Source organism: Mesoplodon mirus, assembly GCF_964341445.2.
Source record: "Mesoplodon mirus genome assembly, chromosome: 18".
Classification (NCBI taxonomy): Eukaryota; Metazoa; Chordata; class Mammalia; order Artiodactyla; family Ziphiidae; genus Mesoplodon; species Mesoplodon mirus.
The window spans coordinates 13,183,743-13,200,862 of NC_138994.1; the positions used below are offsets into that span (position 1 = coordinate 13,183,743).

Consider the following 17,120-nt stretch of genomic DNA (forward strand, 5'->3'; position numbering starts at 1 on the left):
ACATAGGGAAGAGTATTTCGATTGATTTTTTTTTCCCCACAAGCTCAAAAGCTGCCAGCCTGGCTGCAGTGCTGGGCTGATGGCACCTGAGCCTGGATTGGTGACACCTCTTGGGCCTTGGGGAGAGCTCCGAGTGGGAGACCCACAGGGGGCCAGCCGGGCTCAGGTGGGTGGCCATCCCCGGCCAGGACAGCCCTGCCCAGCCCGGGGCTTCCCGTCTGTTGCTCTGTGCACACATCTGTAGCCACAGGTAGGACAGCAGGGCTGTTGATGACGTTATCGGAGGAAACAGGTGGAGATCCAGTCCACTTTGGGAGGTCAAGGACAGACCAAATGTGGCTAGGTCTCCGAGGAGCCCGGCCTGTCACTCCACGTGCTCCAGCAGTCCTTCCAACTTGGCTGCCTGGAGTAGGAAGTGTGCATGCATTACCTGATTCCCAGCCCCCAGCTCTGATGCTCCTGGGACCTTGGAGGTGGCAGGGGCAGGTCCAGCAGACGTGACCATGAGACTTGCTGTGAATACGGTTCCCTTGGTGGTCTCAGCCCATGGGGAGGTGGGTGTGTCATTTCCCCCATGACCACAGCCACGCTCCAGCCAGAGGCCCAGGTGTCTGCTCTTGCCCTCACAAACCCCAGGACTGCTCCTGCCTCTCACCTGGGCATGTGGTATACAGCTGGTGTCCAGGGAGAACCTGGCTTGTCCACATACTCTGGCATCCAGGTACAGCTCCCCAGCTCAGCCCATAGCTGGACTCCCTTCCCTGGTTCTCAGGTGGTCTGTGCCAGGGCTGCTCCAGGGTCTGTGTGTGTTGTGCCTCGGCTGTGCTGACACAATGAGACGTGTATCCGTGAAAGAGTGAGCTCGGGCACTTGGAGCTTCTGTGGGAGATCGCTGGGGAGATGTTAGCTCTGCCTTCCTAAACGTGAGCGGGTTCCCCAGGGCTATGCGTGTGGTTTCCAGAGGAGGGAACCCAAGGTGGGCTGAGAGCAGGGCTGTCAGGAGTCACAGCTGCGAGGGGTGGGCTATGCCCCGTGACAGGCGTGGGTGACCCTGCAGACCAGCTATGTGGAGCCTGGCCCTCTGCATAGAAAGCTTGGGACCAGGTGTCGCTGCCCGGAACAGGGCCGTCATGTGCTCCTGGGAGGGGGAGTGAGTCACCGATACCTTTCCCCTTTTGCCCAGGCAGCTGATTAGCACATTCCTGGGTCTGGGTTTGCTGGGACGTGGTGGTTGGAGTCCCAAACCCGGCAGCGCTGGTGGATTAGCGAAGTAACTTTGCAGGCTATGGGGTAGGCAGTCAAGGCTTAACAGCCTGGGGTGTCCCAATCTCTCTCTTCCTCTGTCCAGCTGGTAGGAAGCTGTTGGCCTGGAACTAAAAAGCAACTGCTGGGCCTGTGTACTGGACCCTCGAGGTCTGGCTTCTGCACCTGCCAGGAGGCAGCTGAGTGGGCCCTGCACAGACTCCTCTCCAGGCCCCTGGCTTGTTTTCTGCTAAATGCAAAGCTTTGCTAGTTGAGTTTCCTCGGACTTTTCAAAGTAAGAGGTGTTTTTTTTTTTTTTAAGATATTGTGTGTGTTTTTTTTTTAATGAATTTATTTATTTATTTTTGGCTGTGTTGGGTCTTCGTTTCTGTGCGAGGGCTTTCTCTAGTTGCGGTGAGCGGGGGCCACTCTTCATCGCGGTGCGCGGGCCTCTCACCGTCGCAGCGGCCTTCTCTTGTTGCGGAGCACAGGCTCCAGACGCGCAGGCTCAGTAGCTGTGGTACACGGGCTTAGTTGCTCTGCGCCATGTGGGATTTTCCCCGACCAGGGCTCGAACCCGTGTCCCCTGCATTGGCAGGCAGATTCTCAACCACTGCGCCACCAGGGAAGCCCTCAAAGTAAGAGTTTTGCCCTCAATGTTTCACTTGCTTTAGTTCTCCAGAAGGCAGAACCTTAAAGTTGTGCAGACCAGGTCACTTGAGAAGTTCACACGGGCAGAGGCTCAGGGGCAAAGCTGTGTAAATACAGGTTTGGTGCTGGTGAGGTTGTGTGAAGAGCAGGTTAGACTGCTCACGGCTGGCTTCTGCCAAAAGGCTTCTAAGTGAGTTGCTGTAGGCCGTGTCCATGGCTTTGAGGACGTGCTGCCCAGGTCCTGAACAGAATGACTTTCAGGCATCTCTCCCTTCTTTGATCCAAATATCCAAACAGAAACCCCAAAGCCGAGATCCTGAGCTCTCTCAGCTTGCCTCTAGCAGGATAGAGCGGGAGGGTCGCTCTTGGGGTCGCCAACAGACCCACCCTGATGGTTTGCCCCGCCTAGCCTAAGGCCTGTCACTGGTGGGAAAAACCATGCTGTTGGTGGCAGCTTCATCGGAGTTCTTTCATTTGATCCTCTGAGCGGGGCAGGCAGACAGAACTTTCCACAACATCAGAAAAGGCAATCTTCACATCAAAGGAAAGTTCTGTCTCTGTGTACAACATAGGACTTTGTCTCTGGGCTTCGTGTAAACAAGCCGGAAGAAACTGTACCCAGTTCCTCCTAAGTGACCAAGAGTTAGGACCACCTAGCACCATACTCTGAGCCCGAAATGCAGGAGCACTGGGAACCACCCCTCCCTCGGGGCCCCTGCAGGGCCTGAGTCGGGTGGAGTTTCCCATGGAACATTAGTGGCAAGAAGGCAGGCACAGAAACCCTGTCAGGGCAGGGAGCCCACTGTGGGCAGTGGCCTATCCTCTGTAGCATTTGGCCCAAGGCTTTGCACCTAGGGTGCTGATGCATTTGTTGATTTGATTTTGTTGGATCAAGATCAGCCTGGTGATACAAGGACTTCCGGTGCCCAAGTCCCTGCCCCCCCCCGCCCCCGCCCCGTGCAGAGCGCTGACTAACCGTGGATCTGTCAGCATCCAGGCCTTCAGTGACTGCCCGGAGGATCTTGCCAATGTTAGGGGCCGAACCGCACCCCTCAATATTCGTGTTTTGAAGTGTTAACTCCCAATACCCCAGCGTGTGACCTTATTTGGAAGTGGAGTTGTTGCAGATATAACTGCTTAAGATGAGGTCATACTAGAGTAGCGTGGGCCCTAATCCAATGGCTGATCTCCTTATTAAAAGGGGAAATTTGGACACAGACACCTACTCAGGGACAGCACCGTGTGAACACGAAGGTGGAGATGGGTGATATGGCTACAGGCCAGTGAACATCAAGGACTTGCCACCAGAAGCCAGGAGATTGGCCTGGAGCAAATTCTCCCTGGGAAGGAAACAGCCCTGCCAGCACCTTGATCTTGATCTCCAGAACTGTTGTTTGAGATCCACAGTCTGGTATTTCGTTACAGCAGCCCTGGAAGAGCAATACAGCCAGCTTCAGATGCTGCAGGGACTGTGTGGACCCCACAGGCCCAGCTGTGCTCCCAGGGCGTGTCCCCTGTGCGCGTCCGTCCATTGGCTCTTGTCTCGCACTGAAGCCTAAGCTCCACCTCAGACCTTGGCCACCGCACTGAAGGCAGCCAGTGCTGGCCCAGCCTGCTGGGATATCTCACAATTCCACTGGTTGTACTCCTACAGGTAAGTATGCTCTAGGTCAGGTGCAGAGGGCACACACCGCCCAGGACGTGACAGCTATGGCGTCACGGTCCTTGGGTAGCAGACTAGATACCATGTTAAGTGTGAGCACCTGTGTTCTTGGCAGGAAGCAGCAGGAGCCTGGAACCAGGAGGAATGGAGGGGAATGGGAAGGAGGGGAATGAGGACCTGGGGTGGAGGGGGCTGGGGGGGGTTCGCAAAGTAAGGTCGGATGGGTTGAGTGGGAGCTGAGGCATTTAGATTCTAATCTGGGAGGTTTCCAAGCAGAAGGGCAGTGCCACTGAAGCCCACGTTTTGGGAAAACTGCCCTGAGAGTGATACGAGCCATGATGGAAGGTGACAAGTGACAGGGAGATGGGTAGGGATGGGCCTTCTCCACAGCAGGACCCTGTCCTGTGCTTCCTCAGGTGTGGGTGGCCCCCTTGCCTTCCCAGGAGGCAGAGGCAGAGGCAGCTGTGCTCACCGCGCATCATGCCCTTCTTCCCAAGTTCCCGGGACTGTAGGAGACCCTGACCTTGGTACCTGTTTGCCTTCCTTATGGGCCCTGCCCTTCTAGCGCCTCTCCTGCCCTCTGTCAGGCACCTTCGAGGTCCAGCTGAGGGACAGGGAGCAGTGGCCAGGAAGGATCTGACCCCTTTGGCCAGGAACAGTGACAGGTGGGCTGAAAGATGAACCACTAAACATGATCCCGAGGGCACGGCTGGAGCGGCTCAGTTTCAGCCCCTCGGGTGTAAGCATGACTGCGCAGCTTTATATAGCTCTGCGGGCCCTATATAAGCAGGAGGTGCCCTGGCCAGCGGGAGCACGGAGAGCACTGAGGTGGCTGTGCTGGAGGTTATCATCAGCCAGAAGAGCCTGCACGCCACTCTGGTCTGGGCACCTTCCTCCCCCAAGCAGTAGGGTCCCCACAGGGGTAGCCCACACCATAGCTGCCAGGATGCCCAGCAGAACAGCCCGCTATGCCCGCTACAGCCCGAGGCAGCGGCGCCGGAGGCTACTGGCTGATCGCAGTGTGCACTTCCCTAACGATGTCCTGTTCTTGGACCACATCCGCCAGGGCGACCTGGAGCAGGTGGGGCGCTTCATCCGGGCTCGGAAAGTCTCCCTGGACACCATCTACCCCTCAGGTGAGTGCCTGTGGGGCCAGTGAGGGTCTGTGGGGCGGCAGGGGAAAGCCTGAGCCTTGACCCCCTCCTGTCCTGTTCAGGTCTGGCTGCCCTCCACGAAGCAGTGCTTTCTGGAAACCTGGAGTGCGTGAAGCTGCTAGTCAAATACGGGGCGGACATTCATCAGCGAGATGAGACAGGCTGGACACCCCTGCACATCGCTTGCAGCGATGGGTACCCTGACATAGCCAGGTGAGAGGGTGGCCTCCAGGATGTGGTCCCCCAAAAGGTGGCCCTGCTGGTGTAGCTAAGAATCCTAAGGGCTTCTGGAATCTCCTTTCTGCCCTGTTGCCCTCCCAAGAGAAAACTCCAAAAGTCAGCCATAGTTTCCAAAGGGTCTGGTTTCTTCCTCCTCACCTCACCTGGAAAAATAAAAAACAGGTGGACCTCAGAACCCCAGCCTGCTACCCTGGGGCAGGGGTGAGCATCCTGCAGGCCACCTCCCTTCCTCAACCAGGGATGCCCTTTGCACCCCAGGTACCTCATTTCCCTGGGGGCAGACAGAGAAGCAGCCAACGACGATGGTGATCTGCCCTCGGACCTCATTGACCCTGACTTCAAGGACCTGGTGGAGTTATTCAAAGGGACTAAGATGGACTGAGCCCAGCCCCGCCCTCCTAGGGCTCTAGCCTTCCCTGGAGACGTCAGGTGCCCACCTCCCCCAAGTGCCAGGAGTGCCCCACCAGCCGGGCTGGGGGCCGCCCAGGCTGGCCAGGACCCCATACTTGGGCACAAGCCTCGCCCCCCGACCCCGGCCTGGCTTTTCCTCCAGGTGAATTTTTTATTGCGACACTTTCTACTTTTTCAATAAACCTGATTCCCAAGCCCGTGGTGAAGGCCTGATTACTGGGGACCGGCCCGTCCCAGTCCTTCGGCTCCGGCTGCTCCGGTGGTCAGCGGACCCCGCCCTCCACTCTGGTCTAGGGGTCCGGCAGTGCCGGAGCAAGCAGCCAGAGCCCCGCGGCTCCCGACCGCCAGTCCCTGCAGTTCGTCGACCCCGCTGCTCCCCGGCCCTGTCTGTCCCAGGACCCCGACCCCGCCGGCCCGGACCCCCCAGAACCCCGCTGCCTCGAGAGCCCGTCACCTCCACCCCCCGGCCCCCGCCAACTCCACAAATCCCACGGACAGAAGCCCCTCAGCCCCAGCCCTCAGTCTCCGCCCCTACCCTGCGCGCCGGCGGTCACGTGGCCGGCGCCCTCGCGCGTGCGCGTGCGCGGCGCGCGCGTCACTTCCGGCCGGGCCCCTGGCAGCTGTAGCGGCGGCCGAGAGGGCGAGGTGAGGCGGTGGCGGCGGGGGCGGGGGCGAGGGCGGCGGGGGCGGGGGCGGGGCGGGCGCGGCCGGGACCCGCCCTGACGCGGCGGCCGCGAGGGGAGGGCCCCGGGCGGGGTCGTGGGGCGCCCGGCCCGCCGCGGCGGAGGATAGGCAGGGGCGCGGCGGGGCGGGGAGGGCCCGCCGGGCACGGTGCTCAGAGGGGGCAGCGGGCCGCCCTTTTCCGTCCCTGAAGCTGCAGCCGCCCCGTCATCCGGGGAGCAGCCCTGATGATGCTTCCTGACCCCTGAGCGCGGCCGGCCGGGCTCCCGCGGTTCGCCTTCCGCCGCCGTCCAGCCTGTCCCAAGCTCCTGGCCTCTGAGCCAGGCGGGGCGGTGCCGGGTGCGGGGTGGGAAGGGGGTAAGAGGCTGCCCGCCGTCGGGGAGCTCACCGGGCCCCGGGGGCTGTCGGGGTGGGCGGGAGCCGCAGCGAGGAGGCCGCAGATATCAGATTTCCAATTACAGAAGCAGCCCAGGTTGTGAGAAACTTCAGGTAACGTGGAGGCGCACAAGTCATGTCCCCGACCTGTCCCAGGGAGACTTCCCAGAGAAGGTGGTCGTTAGCCGGGCCCCCAGGGACCAGCGCGATAGTTTTGGGTAGACAGGACATTTTGAGCAAAGGCCCTGAGATGTCAGTGGGGAGTGTCCAGAGCTTTTAGAGAGGAGTGCAGGTGGGGAGGGAAGGGGGCAGGAGCTGAGTCCTGAAGGAGGAGGCTTGATTTGGGGTGAGTGGAAGGGCTAGCGATATTTCCACGTGAGGAGGGAGGGGGGTTCACACACTGGGGTTTGTTGCTCGGGAGGGGAGCTGCTGTTGACACCCAGGAAAGTGGGGGAGGGGTGGTGCAGTGCTTAGAGGCTTTGCCTGGGGGACTTCAAGAGACTGCCAGGCCCATTTAGCATCTAATACGACAGTGTTTTGCTGGCACTTGCTTGGGTGGTAGATTGTTTTCTAGAAGTCTCATTGGTAGAAACTGGGCTGTTGAGAGCCCCAAAGACACCGAATATAAAGGAGAAGTGGAGTCTAAGAAAATTTGAGTACCTATCAAAAATTCTAAAGGAACACAGAGTGGCTGCAATTGCATCATTGATTCTAACTCCAGAATATCCACTGTCACTTTCCCAGACCACAGAGTGTCATCTCGCCCAGTCCTTAGGCAGATGGCTGTGTGTGGGGAAAGAGTTCAAGACTGGGGGCCTGGAGACTGGGCTTTGGCACCCCCCCCCATGCCTCCTCCCAGGAGGTCTCTGAAGCCCTTTGTTCCCATGGAAGAGCAAGGTGCTACATAGATCCATCCAGGAGGACTCCCTCCCTGTCTCTGAGCAGAACCACATCAGTGCCAGGGGTCAGGGACCTGCCAGGAGTACAGGCAGGGGTGGGGGCAGGCTCTCGGGTGCTCAAGCCAGCTGAGCCATCTTGACCTAGCCCTGACTGCTGTGGCCCTGGAGGCCCAGAGGTTGGGAGGCCCTTGGGGTCCAGACCCCATTCTGCTGGGTGGAAGGTTGCTTCACCTGTCAGGCCTCCAGAATGGGGGTTATCGGGGTTCTACCTGGCTCAGTGCAGCGGCCACCCTACAATTGGCCCTTTTGCCAAATGTTTGCCGTGGCCGGCGGTGCTGCTGCCGTCACAGTGTGCTGTACGTTTGTGGGTCTCCACCATGCCTGAGTGGGCTGTCTCTGCATTCAGTTTGCCCAGGGCTATCCTGGCTCACGCTTCGTAATCAACAGCAGCCCTTTTACTCTCAGAAGTGCCCAGCTGGACAATACATTCCTTCTGATTGCCCTGTCCACCATCGTATTGGATAAGCAGCCACGGAGACCTTGTTTGAGATGGTGGCTTCATGTGGCTATACTTGGGTCCCTGTTGAGCAGGAAGGCCTGGTGAACATTCTTGGGGAATGTTTTGGCTCAGATGGGGATTCTGAGGCCCATAGAGGGAAGAGACTTGCCCAGGGGCAACAGAGCAGGGATGGACAACCGCCACTCACAGAGTGTTTCTGGACCCTGCCAGGTGCCGAGCATGCGGCCCGCTGGCCGCTAGGGGCTAGTCAGCCGTGGACAACAGTCAAGACCTGCAGAGCCCACTCGGGGGCAGTGTATGGTTCTCCGTGGCGCCGGCAGCAACAGAGGTGGCTCTGAGGCACAGGCTGTTTGAGGGGGCGGCCCAGTAGCTGGTGACATCTGATGAGATAGATTGTGGCCAGACTGAGGGCTTGATGGCAGTAGAAGACCCTGGTAGTGTCCGGGTGGGGAGTGACTTGGCAGGGTGGGTCTTGGGAAAATCGTGCTGGCATGACATGTACCGGGGATGGAGAATAGTGCAAGATACTGTCCCGACACAGAGGTTGGAGGGTGAGCAGTGGATGTTGGACCAGGGGTGGGTGGGAATGGGAAGAAGTAACTGAAGAGCACATGGATGGAGGCTTGAGATCTGTGGGCCGAGGGGAGACTCGTTGCATCATCAGATCTAGGACCTCAGTGGTGTGAGCTGGGCCTCCGTGGTCCGCTGAGAATGGAAAAATGCTGCTAACCTTTGTGCTGGCGATTGCCAGATGCAGCCCAATTTCAAAGCTATTAAAATAGGAAAAAAGTTTCTCAGAGTTGATGGGATATAGGAAATGTGATGAGGTTTTGAGTTCCAGTCTTGAGGAAATAATTGTGCCTGATAATCACTGTGAGCAAAAGTCGGAAAGAAAACAAAAGGAGGGAGATGTTTGCGGAAGTGGATGCTCCCTCCCTGCTGGCCAGATGGACTTGAGGCTCCAACCTCAGTGGGACTCTTGTGACCTGCTCGGCCTTTTTAGGTGTCCCTGGCACTTTTCCAGGCATGCCATTCTCCCCAGCCTGCTGGTCACCTGGCCCCTCCACACCGGCCTCTGTAGTGGCCCTGCTCAGCACTTTCCCTGGGCAGTAAACGTGCTCGGGTTTCCCTCCACTTCACCCCACACGCCACTGTCAGCCCAGGCCTCGCACCTCCCTTCGCAGCCAGGGACAGGCAGTCTTGGCTGATGGTCCCACTTCCTCCCCTCGCTCCACTGAGACCCTTTGTGCTAGGTCGATGGAGATTTTTGTCATGCTGGTCCAGCGGTCACCTCTTCGTCCAGGTCTTCCTGAGTCCACCTGCCCCCTTGGTCATCTCTTCCCTGACCTTGTTCTCCCTCCCCCATCCATGCCTTTGCGGCTCGGCCCTCTCTGCTGGAGCAGCCGTGTGTCCCCAGGCTTCTGTCTTTAACATCAGTGGTATGATTGGCCCACTGTTGCTGTGGCTTGTGCTCGAGGCTGTCACCTTCTGTAGTGGAAACAGGCCCCGTGTATATTGGTCCCTTTCAGTGGCTCTTCCCTCTGGGCGCTGACAAGTACTGCTTCTCTGGTCACTCCGGTGCACCTCTCAGTGGCCACGTGGCCCTTTCCCTTGGATACACACCTAGGACTAGAATAGCTGTCATGGGGCGTGCATATTTGTTAGGTTTTTCATGGAAATTTCCTTTGGGATCAGCATGGGGGCCCAGCTCCCTGGAGGAGCCCCAGGAGGTGATGAAGGTGAGCGAGCGCAGCTCACTGTCCCTCTGTCTTCAGGGGAGCAGTAGGGACCTGGCCTCTTGGGAAGCTGCTGGTACACTCAGGAGAAGCCTTGGTGTCCCTGCGTCCCGCCAGGTGGCAGGATCTCAGCGGGGGCAGGGCAGGGCCAGCACAAGGTTCTGAGGAGAAAGGCCCCTGGAAGGAGGCTGAGCTGCTGGGAGAAGACGGAGGACTCGGGGGTTCCTCACATCTAGGAAGGCCAGCTGGTAGGACACAGGCCATTAAAGATGGACCTGGTTAGGTGTGACCTCCCCCATCGAGAGGAGGCAGACGGTGACTCCTTTTTAAAGAGTCATTTTACTCGTCCTTCAAGTCCCAAGGACGTGAGAGGGTGTCCAGCACCTGGCCGAGGTGCTTCCCGGCCACTCTGTCCAGGGCACCAGAAACCTTGTAACTCAAGTAGCATATCTGTATGGGCAGGCACCCAGTGACAGGTGCACAGCTCTGTGGTTTATGGGGGACACTAGCCTCTGGTCGGGAAGCCCAGCCAGTGGGGGCAGCGAGGGGTGGGTGTCCACTGTGGAGACTGAATGCTCCAGGGGTCCGGGGCACAGGCCTCAGGACTTCAGTGACCAAGGGGAGCAGGTAGGTGCCCAGAGAACCCGAGAGCCATGTGTGCACGTGCATGTGTGCAGGCAGGGCGATGGGAGCCGTGAGGGTCTGGCACCTGAGTTAGGCCTGAGACTGAGCAGGGGGCCCTAGGCCAAAGGCATGTGCCCATAAAGGCCAGGCAGCCCCCAGAGGCAGTGACCAGAAGAGGCCGAGGCTGCCCTGGAAGGAGAGGCCCCAGGGATGGGCAAGGCTGGGAAGGCAGGTACCCTGAAGAAGTGGCCACTCAGGTCCGAGAGGACAGACTGCAGGAGGGCTGAGGGGGCCTGGGCAGGAGGGGCCAGCCTAGAGTGGTCAGGGGCTGGCTGGTCCTCCAGGCACCTTCCTCCTGTTGCGTAGTTGGAGCCTCCCACCTCATCCTGCTGCCCACAGCCCCTTGGGACTTGAGCGTTCTTGAGCGCTTTGAGTGTCCCCACGGCACCCTCAGGCCAGAGAGGGCTTTCCCTCTGTGCTCTGGTGTTCGTGGGGCTGGTGCCTGGGCAGGAGGACCATGGGCAGCGAGATCCCCCGAGTCCAGGAAAGAAGTCACTTTGTGAGGAGCTGGGCCTCTGCCCTGGGAGGGCACAGGGTTCCACGTGCCCCCCCAGGAAACTGGCTTTATGCTTTTTTGTTGTTGTTGTTGCCTAACCTGTGGGCTGTGTTTACCTGTGCGAGTGTGTTTTTTTGGGTTTTTTTTTTTTCCGGCCGCGCTGTGCGGCATGTGTGATCTTAGTTCCCCGACCAGGAATTGAACCCGAGGCCCCTGCAATGGAAGCACGGTGTCTTAGCCGCTGGACTGCTAGGGAAGTCCCCCTGTGCGGGTGTTTAAAGGCCACGGGAGCCCGAGAAGAAGTACCCACCGTGTCTCATCCTCCTGGCCCTTCAGGAGGGGCTATGGCTACATGCTCTAACCATTCTGGGGCCCCTCGGCTCCAGGGGTGGGTGGGGGAGGCACTTGTGCTCAAAGGCCCTTCCCAGGCTTCCCCCCACACCCCCAGCACCTGGGGTTGCCCTGCTCTGGGGCAAGGCCAGGCCTGGGACTGGCCCTGTGCAGCCAGCCTCCTCACCCTGTGGTGTGTGTCCTCAGCCAGAGAGAGCACATTGTCCAACTGGCCAGTTTGAGAGTGAGCCTAAAAATAGACCCCCATCCAGGGCTGTACAGTCCCCTGGGCTGAGAGAGAGGCTGTAAACAGCACACACCCCAGAGTCTCGGTCACTAGGTTGGGCCTGGCGACTTCCTCCAGGCTCACAGCCCTCCCCCAGCCCTTCCGTCACACCCCGGGGACCAGGAAGCTGGACAGGCTCTGCTGGGCTTCTCACCATTGGGAAGCACATCCCCATTTTACAGATGGGAAACTGAGGCTCAGCAGAAATGACACACTAGGCCCTGCAGACAGTGAAGGCACTGGGACGACCGCAGGCCTTCCCCATAGACCCACGCTCTGCCGGCAGTGGTGTTCTGAGACTTGAACTGGGAATGTCAACAGAGCTGCCTGACTCTGGGGAAGGTGCTCCCAGGCAGCAGTGGTCCAAGTGCCGGGGCCACTCGGAGCTCATGCTGCTCTGACTCGTGCATGTCGCTGGCCCAGCCCCATCTGGCTGACCCTGCCGCACCCTTAGGCAGCTGGATTGTGGCTAGACCCTGTCTCCTTGAAGGCAGGGAGGCCACAGCTAAAGGGAAGAGGCAGTTGCAGCCCACAGCCTTCCCATCTCTGGAGCCCTTCTGGAGCGGGTGGTCTCCGTCCCATTCCTGTGTCGTGGGCTTCCCTTCCAGAGGCCGAGGGGATCCGGCAGCGGAGTGTGAGGACCAGACGCCCCAGCGATGACCAGGTGGGTCTTGGGCAGTGGAGTGGCCTCCAGGTGGGAGGGGCCTGCCCCCAGCCCCTCCTCACCGGCCGGGCTCCCCCAGTTCCCCTGTCTCCAGAGTCGTCTACAACGGCAAGAGGAACAGCAGCCCCCGCTCTCCCCCCAACAGCAGCGAGATCTTCACCCCGGCCCACGAGGAGAATGTGCGCTTCATTTACGAAGGTACACGGGGTGCCCCCAGCCAGGCCCCCTGAGCCCCTCCTGCCCCTGTACCCTCACTCCGCCCCAGGCAGGTGGGGGGACCCAGCTCTGGTCACGGGAGGCGGTCAGCACTATGGTGTTCCTGACAGGGAGCACCCCAGAAGAGGCAGTATTTGGAGCCAGTGGTGTTTGCTCGGGGAGAGGGGGGCCGTGGAAGACAGTGCACCCTGGGAAACCAGGGGCATCCTGGAAGTGGTGTGGCTGGGGTGTGTGAGCATGTGTGCACAACATTTGTGCCAGGAGGTGGGGGATGGAGGAGGTGGGAAAGATGGGGGGCCTGCCTGGAGGAAGTGCTGTACCCCAATGGGTCTCATATGCCACTGTGACTGCAGCTCTGGTCATGGTACCATGAGGCTGAAAGGGGCATGGTCTGGGCAGGGCTCCCTGAGGGAATGGGGATGTGTTGGGGACAACTTCAAGTCAAGAGCAGGCTAGGCCAGGGGGCCAAAGGCTGTGAAACGGGAGTTGGGGGCAGGGGGCCTGCGGGGCCACTCTGATTGGGGGAGAAAGGTCAGGAGAGGGTGTCCTCCAGCTTGGACACTGACTGGGCCGGACTGCCTGATGCTGCAGGCCTGGGGGTCTAGAGCCCCTGACCACCCCTGCTTCCTGCAGCCTGGCAGGGCGTGGAGCGGGACCTGCGCAGCCAGATGTCGGGCAGCGAGCGGGGCCTGGTGGAGGAGTATGTGGAGAAGGTCCCTAACCCCAGCCTGAAGAGTGAGTGGGGCTGGCCTGGGAGGGAGGGGCCGGCCAGGGGGTTGAGCTGGGGGCAGGAAGGCCCACCTGCTTCCTGCTTCCAGGACAGCTTGGCAGGGTGGGCTGGGTCCCAGGGCTTTCAGAGACACGGGCAGGACGAGGGACAGACCCTGCCTCTCCACCTGCGCCCACCGCTGACTGCTCTGTCCCGTGGCAGCCTTCAAGCCCATCGACCTGAGCGACCTGAAACGCCGGAACACGCAGGACGCCAAGAAGTCCTAAGGCGCGCCGGTGCCCCTCCCCTGGCCTCTGGGAGATCTGGGTGCAGCCTACTGCTGGCCTCCTCTCCTGTGGGCCCACCTCCTGGGAGGGGGAGGGGGCCTTGCTCCCAGTGGGCTGAAAACCCCAGGACCAGGACATGATTGATGGCCGAGGCCTGCCCCCTCCTCCCTGAGCCCCCTCCTTTCCTCTTGGGGGATCTCAAGCTACCCCCGACACTAGGAGGGCTTGGGCCCTGCCAGCCCCTGCCCTCCTGTGGGCCTAGGTGGCTCTTTCGAGCTGCCTGGCCCTGCCTGCCCCCCAGGGCCTTGACCCTGACTCCCTTCACCTTCCCCTGCCCCCACCCCCCTACTCCTGGCCACTTCCAGGATCAGGAGGGAGACGAGGGGGCCTTTGTTGTCTCTTGTGCTGGTGGGATTGGGCTGGGTTAGCTCCTGAGGTGGCCAGGAGGCGGGACAAGGGTGATCCCACCAACCCCTGCTGCGTCTCTGGCCTGGACACAGGGAGTGTCTGACCCCTCACCCACTCTCCAACCTGGCCCCTTCCTTCCCTGTGCCAGCTTCAGGATGGCACCAGCTGCCTGGGCCTGGGACACTGCTGGGTGCCCCCTCCAAGGGTCTTGGGCAGCCAGGCCTGGCCCCCCCCCTTGGGAAGGGGCATGGGGCTGGCCTGAGCTGGTGAGGCTGCCCAGTGGGTCCTGCCCTGTGCAGTGAGTTGGGAGGGTCTTCAGGGCAATTTTTTCTTCCTGTGCCCTCCAAATCCAAGTGTCTGACTGGAACCTGAGGACGAGTGAATAAAGGCGGGGTGGCATTGGCTTGGCCACTTGGTCTGTGAGGCCCCTGTCTCGGCTGCCCACACAGGGCTGGAAACCCAAGGTCATGGTCCAGGCCCAGAAGTTCCGTCTAATCCCTGGGCTCCACCAGGGGGCTTGGGCCTCCTGGGGGGCAGTGGGAGGTAGAGGTGGGGGCCCTGGAAGGTAACACGTCCCACATCCCTCTGCGGCACTGGGTCCTTGGGGAGCGGCTCCTCTGCTGTCCGGATGGAGGAGTGGCTGCTGGGCTCAGAGCGCCCCAAGTGCACTCAACCTTCAAACCTGGACATAGCCCTGGCAGACAAGCCAAACCGGAATTTATTTCGGGAACACCCTTTCCTGTTAGAGTATTCTGGGGCTTCAGCAGCCCCACAGGTGGCTCTGGGAGGTGTCTTTTCCTGGGGGGAATTCCCCAGGGATGGGGGTGCAGGAAGGATGGTTCATGAATAAGCAGCAGCCACGGCTCGCTGCCAGTGGGTGCTGGCTGGTGCCAGGCCCTGAGCCAAGTTCCTGTAACCACACAGGCCTGTTTGCTCCCCAGGGACCTGTGGGGCATCCTGCCAAGGGTTTGCGTGCCTGCTGGGCTGGGTCATCCAAGCAGCCCCCCGTCTGTGGCTGGAGGGGGGTGGGCGTGGCCTGCCTAGGGTGCAGGGACCTGTGGCCAGAGGCTGAGTGGGCACACAGGCACACATGCCCTCCACCCAGTGTGTCCTAGACCACTAAGGATGGGGTGATGTCCAGCCAGGCCACTGCTGCACTTGTGGCATTGAGCGAGTTGCTGAGTCTGCAAGCGTCAGTTTCCTCAGGTGGAGGTAGGTCAGCACCTGCCTCCTGGGTGGCTGCCCAGTGCTAGTGCTTGCTGCCACTATTAGTCACCTGGTGGACGCACTTGACAGGGCACTCAGCCACAAGACTTCAGCGGGGCCTGGACTTCTGCATTCTGGCGACCGCAGTCATGGCCTTGCTGTGAGCCCTGGGGCATGTCACTCTCCTGTCCCACCTCAGTTTCCCCATGTGGAGTGAGGGTATGGGCCGTGGTGGTTCAAAGGCCTCTCTCCGAAGGGGTGCTGGAGCCCCCTGGCAGCACACCGGGGAATGTCTAATATCTTGCTGCGTTGGTTAAAAATTGACTTAACTTTGCTCCCAGCCCTCTCTAGGTCATTCCTCCCTCCTGTGGGGCTGGAAGGTGGGATTGGGGCCACACTGGGCCCCAGCATCTGGGTCTCCCCTGCCCACAGCCACCCTCCCGCTCGCAGTGGTACCTTGCCCCTGTGTGGGTGGGCCCATGGGACACCCCGCAAGGCCTTTTCATTCCCACTTTCCCCGCCAACTTAGATTTTCTGAAATGGAGGCCCTGGACCTGGAGTCTTTGCCGAGAACACCTTGGAGGTGGGAATGTGGCTAACAGGCTGTGCTGAGGTGGGGGGTGAGGAACTCGGATGGGGGCACTGGAGATGGAACCCTCGCCAGCACAGTGGGCTGCCTGGCTGACCATGAGTGGCTGGAGACGCCTCTGTCCCCCTCAGACAGTGAGGGTAGAGGAGACGAGGGGAGCATCCTGGTGGAACAGGAGTGCCCAGTCCTCCCTCATGTTCTACCCTTGGTGGCGCTCATATCACTGTCTGCTTTCATTCAGTGCTGACAACTCGGGGGGCGGGGGGTAGGTTTTATTACCCTGATCTTACATATGAGGAAATGGTGACCTCTTGTAGGAGACTGGCCTTAATCTGATTTTTAAGCTTTTACTGTTATCAAAATCTGAATTTAGTAAGTACTTCCTGAACATGTACCCTGAGCACGTTCATGTATATTGAGCATGAATAACACCCAGTCCATAGTCCCCTAGTGTGTAAAATAATATATTCCACATGGGTTATAGACTCAGAATAGAAAGGCCAAGTGCGTCGGCTGAATCTGCTTGATGCACCCCTTAAGTCTTTCTTAGTCACAGTACCTCCTCCCACATTTCCCCTCCATTTATGATTGAAGACCTGCTGGATACTTGATGTTGGAGTTTCCCAAACTCTGGTTTTCACTGGTTGCATCTTTGTAGTGTTAACAGACTCCTTTGTCCCCTGCATTTCTGTAAACTGAGGTGGGATATGGATGCTTGATGGGATTCACTGGAGGAAACTTTGGGCATAAAGGTATCGCTCTGGTTGCTGTGTTGAGAACAGGCTGCAGGGTTCAGGGTAGAAGCGGGGAGACCTGTCAGGAGGGCTACCTCAAGTGAATCGTGGGAGGAAGAAGCTGGGTGAGGGGGCAGGTAAGGAGTTCGCTATGGACTGTGGAATTTAAGTTGCCATTGGATGTCTGAGTGGAGGTGCCAAGAGGGAAGCTGAGTCTAGAGTGGATTTGGGAGGGCCTCAGAGGTTGGAGATACAGTTTGGGAGTAATTTGAATATTGGTGTTTTTTTTAAGGTTGATAAAGAAGGGAGGAGGGTGGGACCTGACCCCTGGGCACTGCACTCAGGGAGAGGAGGAGGAAGCAGGACCAGGGACTGAGCAGTAGAGAGCAAGGTCAGAGAAAGGGCAGGTGGGGGAGGACCTGGGGCTGAAGGCTGCCGCAGTGTCCAGGAGGAGGCCGAGACAGGCAGAGTTCGGCTAGTTGCAGCCCTCAGACTTCTCCGCCCACCCTCTCACCTAGAGGCAACCATTTTCAACTTTTCTGCTGATTCTTTGGTTTGTATTTCTCTTTCTAAATAGCATACATGGACTGTTACTTCCTGGTTTTCCCATTTCATTCTGTCCCCCACTCCCACTACACACGTGCTCTCACCATCCGCTATCTTCCCTAGATCTTTCTCTCATAACTTTGGTTACATCAGTGTTGAGTATTTACATTATGATGTCTATGTATTTAGAGATGAGCCTTGTGGTAAATTGTGATTTTCTGCCCAACTTTTTGTTTTCCTTGAAGTTATTAATTGCCTTCTTTTTTCATTTGCTCAGTTGTCTATGTACTAATAACACTAAGTCCTGAACTCTCCACCAGGTCATCTAAATCTCCTCTCAGTGTGTTCAGTCACTTTGATCCACTTGAGGGTGTCTCTCCTGTACTTTTGCCC

The 17,120-nt window shown here is 59.1% G+C and overlaps 2 protein-coding genes across 6 annotated transcripts; both read left to right on the plus strand.

Annotated features, from left to right (window-relative positions):
- Positions 1-4,502: 4,502 nt before the first annotated feature.
- On the plus strand, positions 4,503-5,539 carry PPP1R27 (protein phosphatase 1 regulatory subunit 27; the record flags this gene model as incomplete). The annotated part of the gene is made up of 3 exons (XM_082603076.1): positions 4,503-4,692; positions 4,773-4,923; positions 5,209-5,539. 3 exons carry the CDS (start codon positions 4,503-4,505, stop codon positions 5,330-5,332), a joined length of 465 nt encoding a protein of 154 aa, XP_082459202.1. The 3' UTR covers positions 5,333-5,539.
- Positions 5,540-5,953: 414 nt separating this feature from the next.
- MCRIP1 (MAPK regulated corepressor interacting protein 1) lies at positions 5,954-14,061 on the plus strand. Of its 5 annotated transcripts, none has more exons than XM_082603079.1 (5): positions 5,954-6,006; positions 11,977-12,032; positions 12,112-12,230; positions 12,882-12,983; positions 13,180-14,061. In XM_082603079.1, the coding sequence occupies exons 2-5, from the start codon at positions 12,025-12,027 to the stop codon at positions 13,242-13,244; spliced, it is 294 nt and encodes a 97-aa protein (XP_082459205.1). In that variant the 5' UTR covers positions 5,954-6,006; positions 11,977-12,024; the 3' UTR covers positions 13,245-14,061. The 5 variants fall into 5 exon arrangements, with proteins under 5 accessions (XP_082459205.1, XP_082459206.1, XP_082459208.1 ...); XM_082603080.1 differs by lacking the exon at positions 5,954-6,006 and adding an exon at positions 6,169-6,399; XM_082603082.1 differs by lacking the exon at positions 5,954-6,006 and adding an exon at positions 6,169-6,313.
- Positions 14,062-17,120: the final 3,059 nt, after the last annotated feature.